The sequence below is a fragment of the Cyprinodon tularosa genome, unplaced genomic scaffold (genome assembly GCF_016077235.1).
Source record: "Cyprinodon tularosa strain WSP-4 unplaced genomic scaffold, ASM1607723v1 ctg197, whole genome shotgun sequence".
NCBI lineage: Eukaryota > Metazoa > Chordata > Actinopteri > Cyprinodontiformes > Cyprinodontidae > Cyprinodon > Cyprinodon tularosa.
This window is the reverse complement of record NW_024038720.1, coordinates 3,209,145-3,225,522: the sequence shown is the minus strand read 5'-3', so window position 1 is coordinate 3,225,522 and position 16,378 is coordinate 3,209,145. Positions and strand designations below refer to the sequence as shown.

At 37.4% G+C, this 16,378-nt stretch overlaps 1 protein-coding gene across 1 annotated transcript in view; it reads right to left on the bottom strand.

Annotated features, from left to right (window-relative positions):
* Positions 1 to 16,378, bottom strand: part of LOC119782699 (ephrin type-A receptor 6-like) — an 87,550-nt gene that overhangs the window by 46,358 nt on the left and 24,814 nt on the right. Inside the window, exons 3-6 of the mRNA XM_038283780.1 lie at positions 14,716 to 14,844; positions 11,952 to 12,101; positions 11,702 to 11,863; positions 11,361 to 11,589 (exon numbers count right to left, since the gene is read on the bottom strand). Of these exons, the coding sequence (XP_038139708.1) occupies positions 11,361 to 11,589; positions 11,702 to 11,863; positions 11,952 to 12,101; positions 14,716 to 14,844 (670 nt within the window). The remainder of the gene's footprint in view (positions 1 to 11,360; positions 11,590 to 11,701; positions 11,864 to 11,951; positions 12,102 to 14,715; positions 14,845 to 16,378) is intronic.

The window sequence follows — 16,378 nt, the reverse complement described above, 5'->3', positions numbered from 1 at the left end:
CTAAACCTTCATCATCTTTGACCTTTAACTACTTCAGCATACTTTCAGCTAGAAACACCATTCAACTTTTAAAATGTTTCCGTATCTTTCTGCTATTACTGTTTAACTCGGCTTTCTGCTAACTTTTACAGTTTTGCTTCAGTGAAGCTTCAAACTTTAAAAGAAAATTTTAAGATTTTCAGATTTATAATGGAAATCTATGGACGGAATTCTTCAACTGCTAGAGTGCGTGCTCTAGCTTTTGAGCTGTTCTGGTTTTTCCGAACAAATTCTTCTCAGTCCCTCATTTTTAACTCAATTGAAATAAATTATACATCAAAACGTAGGGATTTTTGTCAGGATTCAGGAAATATAACCCTCATTTGTGTGGCTTTTACGGTTTTCCGACAATTTGGCCCAGACCACGAAGAAGTCCACACTTCCCCAATAGAAATCCAATGAGAGGTCTCTGAAAATCCGAACTGAAAATTCAAAAAAACAGACTTTTTCGTATCGCTCCCATTCGGGAACCGTTTGACGTAGCAACATGAGCCTTGTGGAAGTTGTTCCTCAGACCTTCCTAGCACTCACATTGAAGGAGGTGTGTCGATATCTTTTATCGTTTAGCTAGGAAAAAGGTTTGTTCGGGGGTAACAAATCTGTCCGAACCCCAAAATCAAGATTTTGACAATTATACACTTTTTTACATCGTCACCACGCCTAGACGAAATATTGTAGAAATATGAAAGTTACACCAGTTGTAGTCCAAAGATGGCTGACGCTCACGGTGAAAGAATTTTTTGAATACCTTTTACGGTTTTGGCTCACCGCTCGTTTGTTCGCAGGGAAAGTTTTGCTTTTCAGACTTCTGCTCTACCATTGAGCTGCATGTTATTTAATGAGATCAGCAGGATTTACAAACCTTTATATATCTCCTTCCCATTAAGGTTGTTAATGAGCTACAGCCATGAAAGTCACCCCAATTGGAGAAAAAGGGTAGCTGTCACTTAGACTGAAAGAATTTTTTAGATACCAATTACGGTTTGTCTTCAGCACTCGTTTGTTCGGAGCTGATATTGCCATTCAAAAAAGCCTGAGAACAAAGGAACGAAAGTGAAGCGCGTTTCTCTCTGTCACTGACAGGCTCGTTAACGTCGTCAAGGTAACCGTGCTTCAAAGAGATTTTACCTCCACCACTTTAAACAGCACATTTTAATCTAATGGAGGGAGACAGCACTGATTTAACATTAGGAAGTGGATACAATATGACTACTGGCCATGACCCTTCCCTTCACACGCAACCCTGATAGACTTTCAAAATAAGACTCCGGGGACCCTTCAAAATAAAAGATGCTACATTAAACTCATATTTTTTTCCCAGCATATGGCTCAATATTATGACCCAAACTCAACCACTTTTTTAAAAATGAGACTCTAGGGGTTTTTCAAAACACACCCCACAGAAAATTTCAAAATAAAAGCTTCCCATTGCAACTTTATCTACTGCCCTAATAACAAGGGAAAAGAGTGATTTAACCATTAGAAAGTCATCAAGTATCACTGCTGGGTCTGACCCTTTTCTCTACACACAACCCTGCTAGACTTTCAAAATAAGACTCCAGTGACTCTTCAAAATAAAAGCCTCCGTATTGTACTCATGTATTAATTGATGCAAATGGCCCAGCATTATGACCCAAACTCTACCAGGTTGTTTCTATTAGACTCTAGGGACCTTTTCAAAACATACCCAGAGCGAATTTCACAATAAAAGTCTCCCATTTACGCTCTAATGCAGCACCTATTCACCCAATAACATGGAAAACCAGTGATTTCATATTTAGAAATGGATTCTATATCACTGCTGGGCATGACCCTTCCCTTGACACACATCCATGATAGACTTTCGAAATAAGACTAAAGGGACTCTACAAAATAAAAGCCTCTTTCTTACATACACTCATTCATTGTGCCGTATGGCTCGTAGCTATGACCCAAACTCAACCAATTTCTTCAAATTACACTACCAAGGCCCGTTGACCACACACCTCAGTGCATATTTCTTAATCAGGTTCTAAGATTTACACTGTAATAAAGCATCTGCTAACCTCGTAACTTGCAGCCTAAGCCAGCCAACGGTGCTTTCATCACCACAGCGGCTCGTAACATGTAGGTTAGTTTTTTTGATAAATTCAGCTCCTTAAGTGGTATTACCTCTCTTTCTATAAGCTTCTCTCTCTGTCTTTTCTCTGCTTCTAATGGTCAGTCTTGCATATAGGTTTGTAGATTTTCAATCCTCAAATGATGACACTGTTTACTTTATGCTGATCAACCGACACATTTTAAATATTTTCAAATTGTTTTGCCAAGTCTTGACATTTCCACATATGATTTCAAAATTTTGATACTTATTCAATACCATTTTCTTCTACATTTTATTTCCCATCCTTAAGCTACTACTTTTTTTCTTCAACCAGATAAGATTCAAGTTTTTCTTTGTAATTTCTTTTCTAATTCAGCTAATTTCATACTTTTCAGCCTATGTTGTGAACTTTGGCTTCATTCTGCTCTCTTTCTGGACAGGAATTAAGCTTTTCTGTTTGCTGCTAATTCATAACACGCCTGACATGTTTCTAGAAAGTAGGTGGACCCCTTCAAAATTTCTTTAGAAATTTGTCTAGAAACTTGGGAGACATTATATTAAAACTCTTCTAGTGCACGCATTAAATACATTTTTTGATATTATGTATGGTTTGGCTGTGCAGCTTTTAAGATGAGTTTGTTTCTGCCATTTTACTGCCAAATGATTCTACCCTAAAAAATCTTCAGATGATTCAATTGTTTTCTGTAGTTTGAAGTTTCTGATGACTTCCTTTCACATTTTCATATGTTCCTCAGCTAATTTGTGCTTCTTTTCCTTCTCACAGTTTCTTTCGCTAATTTTTATTATTTCATTCAGCAAAAAAAGCATTCCCACTTTGCTGTTTCTGCGAAACAGCTTTTTCTAGTAATAAATATATTTTTCCCTCTGAATAAAATTGCATCAAATAACACCTTTATAATTCTATGGAATAAAAAACATATCGCAGTGGGATAATGCATTCAGTATAACTGTAATAGCCCTGTATTTTTGACTATTAAGCTTGTAAAAAAATCTATTCACAAAATGCATTCAACATAGCAATTGCAGTATCTTATTCACCCCTTTCTTTTACTTGACTTTATATTCTGGCAAACGTTGGTAGACCACAGTCTGCAAGGTTACCATATTACATTTAAAAGTAAAAAACATAGTTGTTTTTAACACTTTTTATGCCTCTTTGTGTCATACAAAAGTGACAGTTATTTATTTTCAAGAACTGTTTTCATTCTGTTGATCATGTTGATATGTGTGGACCATATTTTTGCATAGTAAATTTTCCAAGGCATGGTGCAACAACTGCATAAAGGGACATGGATGCTAAAATGGATCAGGGATAAATCCACCTTAATTCATTTACAGTTAGGCATCTGTATCAGTGAGCAGGGCCTCAATTGATTTAGGTTTGTACAGTTCCTTGGGCCCTGCCTCTGACAAGTCTGGCTCTAGGGCCTTCTGTAGTGGTCTGTGTTGCAGCAGATCTGGACGAGCCTCTAAATGAACACACTGTTGTTAGTTGAAAGTCTTCTTAAGAGAATGCTTTCAGTGTTCTGTAATAATCTTCATTTTATGAAGAGTGCTTCTCTGTGAAATCCTCTCCAAAAGGTTCTGGAAGAGTTTCAAGAACATAGCCTATTGTCTTTATCAGCTTGCTGAGTTCAATTAGGTCATTTGCTCTGATGCTGTTACCCCAGCAGATGATGGCAGAATAGATGAAACCACTGACTAATGGAAAATTGCGGCAAAAAACTGAGGGACCTATGTTTTATTAAGAAGTACACTCTGCTAAGCCTCTTCATGTCCACCACCTTCTCTACTTCACCCATTGTGTTAATAATATACAGCTTGTTCAGGTTTCTTTTGATATATTCAGTTATCTACCTTGTTTTGTTTAAATTCAGGATCAGATAGCTGTTTCCACATTAATTCACAAAGTGGTTCATTAGCTTCCTGTACTCAGCTTCTGGTCCATTTCTAATGGATCCATGACTGTAGAGTTATCAGAGTATTTGTGCAAATGTCTTTGGACTCTTGTTCTGGAAAGTGGAGGGTTACAGAGTAAAAAGGAATGGTGATAGTACTATCTCCTGTGGTGCTCCTGTGTTGCTGACTACCTGATAAGATACCTGAACCTTTAATCTCCCAAACCGTGGTGTATTTACCAGCTAGCTTTTGTTTCAGGCGATTGTGTTCTGGTGTTTCTGACAAAGTTAAAATCAAGTTAAACGCACTGTAGAAATCCAAGGACTGTTTGTCATCCACTGTCATCTAAATGACAGTGGGTTTTTAACTCCAATTCCATGGTGATAAGGAAACTGCAGGGGGTTCTAACAACTGCTTGTTTACTTTCACATCAGATTTCCAGATGGAGAAGCACGATTCATCACTTTAGAGCAGATGTCTTCAACAGTGGGTCTGCGACCCCTAGGGGGTCCATGGAGGTGCTGCATGGGGGTCACGAAAGTTTTGGTTGATTAGACCTTTTTTTTTTTTTTTTATACTCCCCCCTGCAATTTTTTCCACTTATTGAAATGTCTTTAAATACACATTAACATGAATTCAACACATTGTAGTAGACAGATAAATGGAGGCAGAAGGTGTCTTTCAGTCATCAATGCACACAATCAGCGACACACAGGAGCTCCTTTAACCTGGGCACCGTTTCATTCACAACACCTGTCCCATCAACCCATCAACACCATCAGTTTGGGGGTCCCTGGCCTGGAAAACGTTGAAGCCCCCTGCTTTAGAGAATACGTCTGACATTTCGCATTGCAGTTGGTGATGTATGGCTTGGATTCAGCTACTCGACTGTGGAAACTCATTTCATTAAGCTCTCTGCTTGTTGTTGAGCTAATCTGAAGGCCACACAAAGTTTGGAAGATTGTTGTGATCCATTCTGCAGACACTTGGGGACCTCTGCACACTATGCCCTTCAGCTGGGTGGATTTTCTTTTTTTTTTTTTTTTTTGTAGATGATGCAATCATTTATTTTGTCGTTTGTATCCTCTTGAGTTAACCCTGAAGTTTTTACAGATTGCTCTCAACATCTTGTACGATAACTTACTCCAGCTGAAGATTGTCTGGAATTATTTGGAATGTTTCTAAGACAAATCTCATTATTTTTAGCAGCTATGGGATGAACTGTCAGGGTTTGGTTGTTGTAGAGGACCCAAATGCAGAGGCAGAGAGGCTGAGGAGATTTCTTGGGAGTTAAATGGGGGCAAAAACAGTAACAAAGGCAGGAATGCAAAAATCCAACTAATAATCAAAGCAAACCAGAACTATGGAGACATCTGGGGGAAACCAAACACGAGGAGCCAGGGAGAGACGAGGAACGTGGACAACAGCACGGGAGGACAGCAAAGACAAGGAACCAACAAAGAGTGAGAGCAGAGGGAGAGCATATATAGGAGAGAGAGACAAAGGGAGGGCTAACGAGCAGACAAGGAACAGGTGTGAGAGGAGACAACGAGGGAGCCAAGGGGAAAGGAACATACACACACAAGAGGGCAAAAGAGAACAACAGAAAAACTTGAGAACTAATATAAATCTAGAAATACAACAAAACTGGAATTAAACCAATAAATCTTTGAAAACAAGGAGCAAAGTAAAGAACAGCAGAACCAAGACCATGACATGAACATAGAGAGAGTAATTTCCTTTAAAAATCTAGGTATCTAAACAAAAACTCCCTGACTTTTAAAGTACATGTGCTCCAACTATAGAAAAATTTAACGGTATGGGGGGATGTTCTTTTTCTGGGTGGATCATCAAAATAAGTGGTCCTCCTAATTGTCAATCATTCTGGTGATATGTTTCTGAGCATGCATACTTTCTTGTGTATATGTGCGGTGAGCTACAGTTGATAACCAAACAGGCACTATATTTTAATCTTTTTTTTAAGTTTTAAAAAAATGGAGACAAAGTAAATGACAGAGTAATTGCCTGGGCAGTTCTTATAAAGAAGCTGTATTTTTATAACCTGACAACAGCCAGATGCATGTCTCGCTCCGCCCAGCTCCACTCACATACATCTGGGAACCCGCCATAGGAATTGCCTTTACTGAAGGCTGGGCCTTATCAAAACTCCTTGCATATGATTGGATAAGCTACTTGTCTGTCATCTTTATTGACGTGCTATTTCAACCACTCACACCGAAGCTAACCCGTGACGCTGTGAGAGGAGGAGCCATTTGGTAGATCAAGCTCTTGCCAAATCTGGTCGGGAGAAGGGCGAAAACATCGTTTCCACCAACAAAAGCCTTCAAAGCCGTTCTCTGATGTTCTTTTGATGAAACAATATCAGATAGATTGGACAACACAGAAGAAATAGCAGCATCAATGCTAACACTTGCTTCCTCAATGCGAGCCGCCATTGTTGTTGGAATCTCACGATCGCTTCTCCACTCCAGGACACACCCACCCTGCATATTGATTGGACAGACCATAAATTGGGTTGGGGAAATCACTTTCAATGAGCGGGTTCCCAGATGTATGTGAGTGGAGCTGGGCGGAGCGAGACATGCATCTGGCTGTTGTCAGGTTAGTATTTTTAGGGAATGTATATTTCATACTTTATATTTTTTCTATTTTATAGTAAGGACACCATTTTAATATAGGCAGCATCTGTTACAGCACTGTCTTTAAATCTATGAATGTCAGAGGTTGTGTTTATGTAATTAATTTGTGGCTGCTACTGTAGCTGACAGTACAAAAAATATTAATTCAATATTTTTGCTACAAATATCAGGCAATCGGGAAACATGAGGAAAACAGCACTCTTCTTCTCCTTCCCAAAACTCCATCTTTTGAGTAACCTGTTATCTTGGAGGTTATGAGAAACCGGGATCTTAAGTTCGAATAAAGGGCGCACAATACAGTTTATGCTTATAGCTAGAAGAAATAGCTCCAGCAGGAAGTAAAGACCCAGACAACCAATGGTTCTATACAGTATTGTGCATGAATGCGTTCAATGAATGCTGCTTACTGAAAGGTGAACGGATCAGTTTTAAATTAATGAACGTAAATGAGAGTGACGTTCACTCTAAGAAAATTGAGCATCACACACAACACACGATCATGTTCAATTTATAACGATACTTTTCATTGGATTACGTAAGTTTTACGGCAAACCGCACGACAGACCAGCATGTCTACTGCCAGTACTAGTCGGCACAATTCAGACTGGTCTACTGGTTTTTTCTGATGCCAGTTTTGCAGAGCTCTTGGTAGAGATTTATGAGCTAACAAGGGAAGAATCGGACAGAAAAAAAGCTCACATTTTCGTGCAACCTGCACCCACTGGGACTTAACAACAGATCCATACGTCAGCCACGTCCACTTCAAATTTAAAATGACACATTGAGTTAAAGCATCCAAGCTAGTTTTGGAAATATCTGCTAATGAATGAGGAACATAAGAAATCATTTTTGATACACATCTTTCCAGCAGAACCTGAATGTACCTGTATGTTCCTGTATTCCTTGACTGCATCAAGTATTCTCCATTTCTTTCTATACATTATGATTACAGATTTAAAGGGTGAAAATGAGGTTATGTTGTCTAGAATTGTGTTTTAATTTACCAAATTAACTTGAACTAGTTCATTTATAGGTTTGTGAAGTTAGTTAACTATGAACTATGAATGTGAGCTAGTTAATTTCATCTGTGTAAACTGAATTTTGAGCTTGTTCTTTTTAACCATGAACTGGCACAACAATGGTTCTATAGGAATTATGTGCCAGCACAATGTTTATCAAGTTAAAAATAACTTTGGCTTTATTACTTATGTGTCCACTGTCTCTATACAATATAGGGTGATGCCCCACAACTACTTGAAATCAAATTCCACTCTCTCCACACATTACCCCAAAATTAATGACAGTGTTTTACCGGATCTGCCTTGTTACTGTCCATGTGTATAAGATGTATGTCACAAACTTAAGGCAATCCTCATCGACCTGTACTATTCAAAAGTACCAATGGCATAGAAAATCTAATAAAAACAAATAACACTTGGAAGGCTGGCAGGGCTTCGTATGCATCCTTCCCCTGCACTGCTTTTCTTGCACATAATACAAAGATAAAGAGACAATTTGTATTCCTTATTGCTATACTAAATTCATTTTGATGAAGCAAGTAGTTTATTTATTTCCTACTGTAGGCTGGAACAACTGCTGGCACTGCATTTGGTGACAATCCACAGATCTGGTGCCTGCAGTGTATATTAAAGGAATTATCTCACCCTCATTAAGAGTCACTGGTTAGTTTACCCTTAAGACATATTTGTAAAATGTAGTTTAGTAAATCCATGTCGCCTGTGCTGCCAATGCCAATGTTGCACCGCATTATATCTTTGTTTTGACTTTGATCCTGGGGATTTTCAATTTTCACTTGTGTCTGTGATTTGACACAGGCAATTTCTTCTTTATTAATTTTTGATCAAATAGGTTGTGCCATATTTATTTAGTTACAGTGTGTTCATTATTGTTTTAAAGGTTTTGTTATAAAAGTTTGTTCCTTTAAGCTTAGATTCTTACTTATTTCTTGCGTTCTGTTCTCCGAGTATCTTAGTTCATCTTCTGAATAAGTGTTGGTTTTCCTATTTCCCTCTATGTCAATTATTCATCTTCTCTCAGTCTCCCTGTTGTGCTCCCTTCCACACTTTCTAAATCCTCATGATCAGCTCATCTATTTCCAATGTCATTCTTCGCCCTTCGTTGTGTTTATAAGCTCTCTGGTCTGACTTTTAATAACTGATTCTTCATAACTCCTTACTGAGCTATCTCTATAGTTATGCTGCTATAGGCTTAGACTTTTGGAGGACATAGGGACCCCCATTTCATCATTCTGCTTCATTCTCTCTCTGTTCTCCTATTCTGCAGAATCTGTTAGTTCAATCTCTAACCTTCTGCTCTCTCTGCTTTTCCTCAGAGTAGCTTTGCCTCGTCTGTTCCTGTTTGGCTGTGACGTCATCCTGGAAAAAAACATCAGCTGTGCTGCTTCTATCAACACCCTTGTTAATAGATGTTGGAGATCGGCCTGTTTTCCAGTGTGGTCCTGTTTCTCTGACCGTGACTGAGTGGATGTGCTCTCTTCGTCCTCTGGCATGGGAGCTGCCTTGGAGCTCGTCTGCCTGGCTGTGTGTTTCCTGGACGGGGCCGCCTTTTACAGCTGCTTTTTGTATCTCTGCTTCTGTCTCCTTGAACCCCAGTCGGCCTCGGCAGATGGCCGCTCACACTGAGCCTGGTTCTGCTGGAGGTTTCTTCCTGTTAAAAGGGAGTTTTTCCTCTCCACTGTCGCTACAAGCATGCTTAGTGTGGGGGATTGTATTTGAGTCAATGAGTCAATGCAATCAACTGGTTTTCCTTAGATAGAAAACTTTGTATCAATTTGACTGTATGATCTGGTTGAACTGTAAAGTGCCTTGAGATGACATGTGTTGTGAATTTGGCGCTATATAAATAAACTGAATTGAATTGAATTGAATAACTCGGCCTATGATCCAGGCCATGTTCTTGTTGTTTATTTTCTGTAACTTACCCATACTCTTTATCAAACCTCTATTATGATATTTTCAAAATCCTACCAGTACATTGATATTAAGCAGCAATAAGATCACTGAATCAAACTGCATTGTGAGAGATGTTTTTCCCTTTTGTAAAGTTTTTCCAAGTATCTGTTAAACCTGTTGACAGTGTATGGAAATATACCACCAAAGGTATTCATACTGAATACATGTCTTTTTAGAAAATGAGTCCATGTCTAAATGATGTGTTAAAACCTATTTATATTAATTATGTAGGCCGGTGTGGCTTTAATGATATATAAATATTTACTGTACTTTTCCATCCAAATGTAGCATGAAAGTTAATCGCTTTGCAAAATTACAATTTCCGCTTGCCTGAGGTATCTGTCAAATTGTTTTCACAGTGCTAAGTGGGTCACAATGGCAAAATTTACTAGCATGTAGTAGCTGCCAAGAAAGCCTAGGGTACAAGGCTGTGCTTCAAAACAATCAAGAGAAGCTGCCACTGTCAGCATAAGACTGCAAACAGGGAGAGTATAGATTTGGGACATATACATTAGACAGCTGCACCTAAGCTGCCATCTCAGTGGTAATCTCTCCTGACAGATTTCAGCGTTGTTTAACTTGGTATGATTGAGTGTAAAAGATTGTGAAAAGATAAATAAAAAGTAGATAAAAGACATGAAGATAAGAAAAATTACACCCGAGGAGCAAATAAAGAAGATATTACAGACTGTCCTACATATCAGCTGCTAATGAGTGTTTGAGCTGCAAGACCCTGAGCAACTACATCTCCACAGGGGTACTACATGAATTTCACCCTAGCCAGTCGAGACTGCTGTAAGTCTGCAGAAATGTTGTAAGAAACAGGGAGGGCATGGTAATTGTAATCGCACAGTGTGGCTCAATTTAGCTACTGCCTTAATTACAAGAGTCAGGCAGGAATGAAAGAGGGGGTTGGGGGAGTTTTAGAAAAGACTAGGTGCAAGCTAAATTATCTGTGAAACTAACAAATGAAGGCAATTAGCTGGCTAGCTCTTAGTTTGTCTACACAGTGGAAATGAGAAACCAGGCCAAAAGACTATCTGGAGCAAGCCAATGGTTTCTTTAACTTTTCATTAATATGTTCAGCTCACAATGCGCTAATTTTAGGCAACACTGAGATAATTTATTAGATAAAAAGCCCACTACAAGCCACTCACTGAAACACCTTGGTATTCATTCCAGCTATTTAACATTAACGTCTGTGTATACATCAAGTTTTAAAGGATGCCAGCTAAAGAAATGATAAATGTATGTTTGTATTTAACTCCTTAAGGAAAAGGAATCAGCTACGCGAGTATGACTTGTAAGAGAGTAACTGAAGGACAATTATGAAATTGGGGCAGGTAAGAAGTAAACAAAGAAATAAGGGGAAAATGGTTAAAGCAGATGGAGGTAAAAGGAGATGAACAGGAGTGAGGATCAAGGGACCAGGTAGGGATGCCAAATCTCAGATGATAAAGTACATTTTAAGTTCTATAAACTCGCATTTTTACCAATAACAGAAAGGGTTCTGGAGATCTGATAGTTGATGCAGAGCTTTATTTTTCCTTTTTATTTGTTACCCTCTGTGTATTTGCAGTAATAAAAACTGAGGGGTGAAGTGCCAAAAAATTAGCACAAACACACACATTAAAAAAATCCACCAGAGCACTAAATGTAGCTCCTCACCTCGGCACTGGTCATCAATCTCCTCATGGCCGATGCTACAGATGCAGCGGCCCAGTGGAACAAGCCAGTCACCATCAGCACCACAATAAAGTTTGGGTGTGTCCCTTTCCTCTGCGTTCTCCACGCATGCCCCCCTCACTTCCACAAGAGAAGATGAGTCCATGTGTGGCACTGTGTCAGGGAATGCTGCCAGGTTCCTTAAAGTTGATGGACAACGTTTGTAGAATACCTTAAGCAAAACAGGACAAATGGATATTTTGCTGGAGTTTTAAGAAGAATCATTTGAACAATTGAAGACACTAATTCATGCAAAGAAATGTTTCACAATCAGGTTTACAGACCTTAACAGAAACAAGGGCAATACAAGCTCCGACATCTTGAAACGCTAAGTAGAAACCCTTCTTTGTCACCGGTCCCACCTCCCTGACCTCCGTGTTGAGGCGAAGAACACGATCTCCAAGATCTGTTTGTGTGAAACTTTCATCTGCTGCAATAGTGTCCACCTTCAAACCAACAACAAACATTTTTTTCCCAAAGTTTTGGATATAACAGCAGTTTACAATGGAAATATAAGTTTCTCAAGTAACTGACCTTCGCATAGTCAGAAGGGCGAAACCGTGTTCTTACAGGAAGCGGTTCATCCGTCTGTAGGTAAAATAGGTTGAAGGTTTCCTTACAGGTGCCAGAGACCCATGGGATGGAGTTACAGTCTCTCAGGGTAAAACGTAGCTCTACGTATACCTGAGGCAAAATAAAGAAAAAAAACACAAAAACAATTTTGGTGATTTTTTGTAATTATTTTAGCTTAATAATCTTTTTTTGAATTAACATGTATCTATATCACCCAAAACTGATTTTGCCTCTCTGATTTTATTAACTTATTCTATATTAGTAAAACAAGTTGAGCAAGAATCAAAACATTTTAACTGTGAGAAAATACCGTAAAAGAAAACTTTTACAGTAATACCCAAATAAATCTATTTAAGAGGGATAAAAGGTGTAAACCAGTTTTACATGATGAGTAAATGAAATAGGAAACAATCAAAAGTTTAAAATAATATCCTTGCTCCTATTTTTCTAAATGAGATTCATTAAGTATTATCTTTATTTAGTATTATCTTCTCAACACATTGTCGCGTTGTGCAACATTAATGACTGAATCCCTATCAGCACTTAGTTTGAGCCCCACACCCAAGGACTGCCCCTTTGGGTCCCTTAGCAAGACCCGTAACCCCCCACACTGTTCCCCAGGCACTGTACAATGGCAGCCCACTACTTCAAAAGGGGATGGGTTAAATGCTGGAATTAAATTTGTTGCTCTTTTATTGTGACAGTGTAATGGCAATAAAAATTGCTGGAAAAAAATGTCGTCACTGTAAATTGCATAAATTTCATATATTTTTCATACCGTATATTACTTTTTTTCTACTCTGTCTTTGCTCTGATATTGGTAGCTTTTAATCTGATTGTTCTGCTTATAGTGACAGCATAGGCATTTTGATTCTGAAGCTTTAACAACCTGCTGGACTTGTTATGAACTAATGACCCATCTGAGGAGGCTCACCTAATGGCTCACCTAATGGCTAACCAAACCTACTTGGCCTTCAACAGAATTTTGCTGACAGAGAAAAAATGTGTCTCTAAATACTTGATTCATCACAATACAATTTATGTATCTTTTATCTGTATCATACTTAAATAGCAGAGATAATAATCAGAGTGAAGACAAGTGAGCTGACCACTTTTTGACACAGTGCTTACCACTTCTTCTCATCCAACACACCATTAGGGGAGTAAATGAAAAACAAACCCATGCTTCAAAGGTGAGACAGAAATTGATCTACCACAAAATACATCTTATTTCCATAACTCTGGACCCATATAGTAGGTTACTTCTTTTTCCATCCTAACATAAAAAATTAAATGTAAATAGAGTTTGCTTCAACAGCAGCAGGAGGAACCCACCTTATTATCATATATACCTTTTGTTATTGTTGTTTCTTTGTTAGTTTTTTACTAGGTCTAAAAAATCAGGAAAAAACACAGCCAAGTTTGAGAAAATTTGTTTAATTCTTTACATATACACTTGAACTTAATTATCATGTTTAGCTACATGACCCAGCTTAAAAAGTGATAAAATAATCTTTCTGTATTGTAACATCTTCAGTAGGATATCATCTAATAAAATAAATAATAGCTTGAATGAATAAAAGTAAAAGTATCCAGAAATTAGTTTCACAATTACACTTTAAGGAATGTTCAATAAGAGCTTGAGCAATATTGGCTTATCCTAGACTTATAAATATTGTTCTATCTTAAAAAAAAAAAAAATTCAGTTATTTTTTTCCACAAGAGTGGAATAAACAGCTGATTAATGTGCAACATACACATAAAATAAGGCGCATTTTGGCCCCTATTTAATGCAGTTTAATGATTACATTTATGAAGTTTAACAATGCATTTTTTACAAATAATTTTACAAATTTGCAGGGGACATTTAGCCTCCCTAATATTCAATGAGAAATCACCACTGCTTCATAGAGGGTGTTTAAATTAGTTTAATTTAGCCAACCACAAAAGATACATTTACAGTATAGTGCCTTTGCCAAAAAAAAAAAAAAACACTGCAAAGGGTCATAACAGCCTGTCAAAATGTGCTCTGTTGTCATTACAGAATATTTCCCCCATATCAATGGAGATGTTTTTTTAATGTGAGAGGAGTTTTATATTTTGCTTATTTACCTTTGCAGGCATTTTCACCTCTTACTGTGCCACAGCTTGAAATATAGCAGTCATGATAACGTGTAAGAATCTACTCATATAAAAGTGTGAAGGGTTACTAATATTACTTTACCATGTGACTGACTGATGTCAATTTGACTTAATTTCAAAATGTATTAGAAGAAAAGTATTTAAAGCTTAGCACGGCAACTCTATAAATCAAACAACAAATTGAACAACTGATGTACAGTGCTCTCAATTACAAATTATTGCATAACACTTTAACCTTGACTGGAGTGCTGCAAATGCAATTAATTAAGCTATGTAAATTATCTCTATGCGACACCCTTAGGCCAAATCAAAAATCAATCATAATCATTTACTCTTTCATTTGGTACTCTGGTCATCTTAAAATGCAGTATCTGCTCCTTACTAATGAAATGTAAACCTGGCAGAGAATATTCAGGTATATTATTTATGGTGTAAACTTCCAAATAGGAGTTAATGTCTGCTTTTACTCCAGCATGGTGCAGATAATATTCTTGGTATCTATATATTCTCTATAACGTGATAACTTAATTCAAAATGGATATCACAAAAAGAAAAATATCTAGCAAATAGATATGGCCCAGACCCTTTGAGCAGCTTGCCGCTGGATCCATCCAGACCTCAGCCAGTTGTTTTGGTTTGGCTCCATCACATGGCAAACCTGAAAGGTGTGAATAGGTCTGTTCTGTTCATCCATCTCTGTGATAGCATCCCACTGCAGACAAGCATCAGACAAAACACAGATACATCTCTCAGTAAGTAATGCCATTTCACATTTAATTTAGTACAATTAGCGTTCATACAATAAGTATGAGATATTACAAATCTTGCAAAACATAGTTTATTTTTTTAACGTAAACTACTTATCTTAACATCTAATTAATTATGCAAGTATTTAGTTTTTTATTTGAAAGGATAAAGAAATGTATGGCCATTATATAAAAAGTGTGAAGAAGAGCTGAAGATAAATTTTCTACAGAATAAATATGAGGCTACACATTCATTTCAACTTTTATGTATCAAGTAAAAACGTGTTTAAGATTACAGAAACATCGTATTTTAACATCAACAAAACGCACTCCCTGGTCTCCATGGAAAACTTTTTTGCAAAGCTTGCAAAAGCATTTTGAAAACAGTCATGTTTCCCCATTAGCTCTGCATTATGTGGTAAGTATTTAAGTATTTATATTAAAACAAGCTTTATAAAAGCGGAACTTAACTGTGGATTAAGTAATTGGCTGCATATCCTTTATACTAAAATATGCACATGCATTTGGTTTTAGTAACATTAATATAGATATACATTTTGAATCAACAAAGCATCAAAAACCATCTTTAAACAGTGTGAATGCGTCAGACTGAGATTAAGTTAAAGATATGCTTAATAAAACACAAAGCTGTTAAAAATACCAACAACAGCTACATCAGTGAATGTCATTAGGACTTTTTTACAGAAATCATGCAAGTTGTAAACGTTCTTGAGCTTTAAAAAAAAAACATAATTTCAAAAACATAACTTTTGACAGAGCTTAAATCAGTTTTGCTAACATTTTCAGGTAGTTGCATCTGACATTCCCACTCATTTGTCTGCTGCTCTTTAACACTCGGATGATCAGAGCTTCAACATACGAATACACGCAGGACTTCTCCAGCGGTGCTACACAAACAGATGAGATAATACCGACTGTATAGCTGGGCAACATGGCTCAGAAACATACACACAGGAGTTCCTATCCTTCTATGTTCTTCAGTGTCTGCTGAAAAGAAAACACAGCAATACACATTGCAATAGAAGTTCTTTATAAGGAATTATATTTCCTTTTACACCATGAAGAAAAAATATGTTTTTTTTTTCTTTTTAAACAGACAGTTGCATTTTTCATTTCTGTCGAATGGCTCCTTTTTTGTCTGTGTGCAGTTGGCATGTTTCTCCGGTGTGTTTCCACAGATCAACAAGCATGTTAAATTGGGATAATTAGTGACTAATTAGACCTCTGGAGGAAATAAGTGTTTCTCTGCTGGACTTGTTATGAACTAATGACCCATCTGAGGAGGCTCACCTAATGGCTAACCAAACCTACTTGGCCTTCAACAGAATTTTGCTGACAGAGAAAAAATGTGTCTCTAAATACTTGATTCATCACAATACAATTTATGTATCTTTTATCTGTATCATACTTAAATAGCAGAGATAATAATCAGAGTGAAGACAAGTGAGCTGACCACTTTTTGACACAGTGCTTACCACT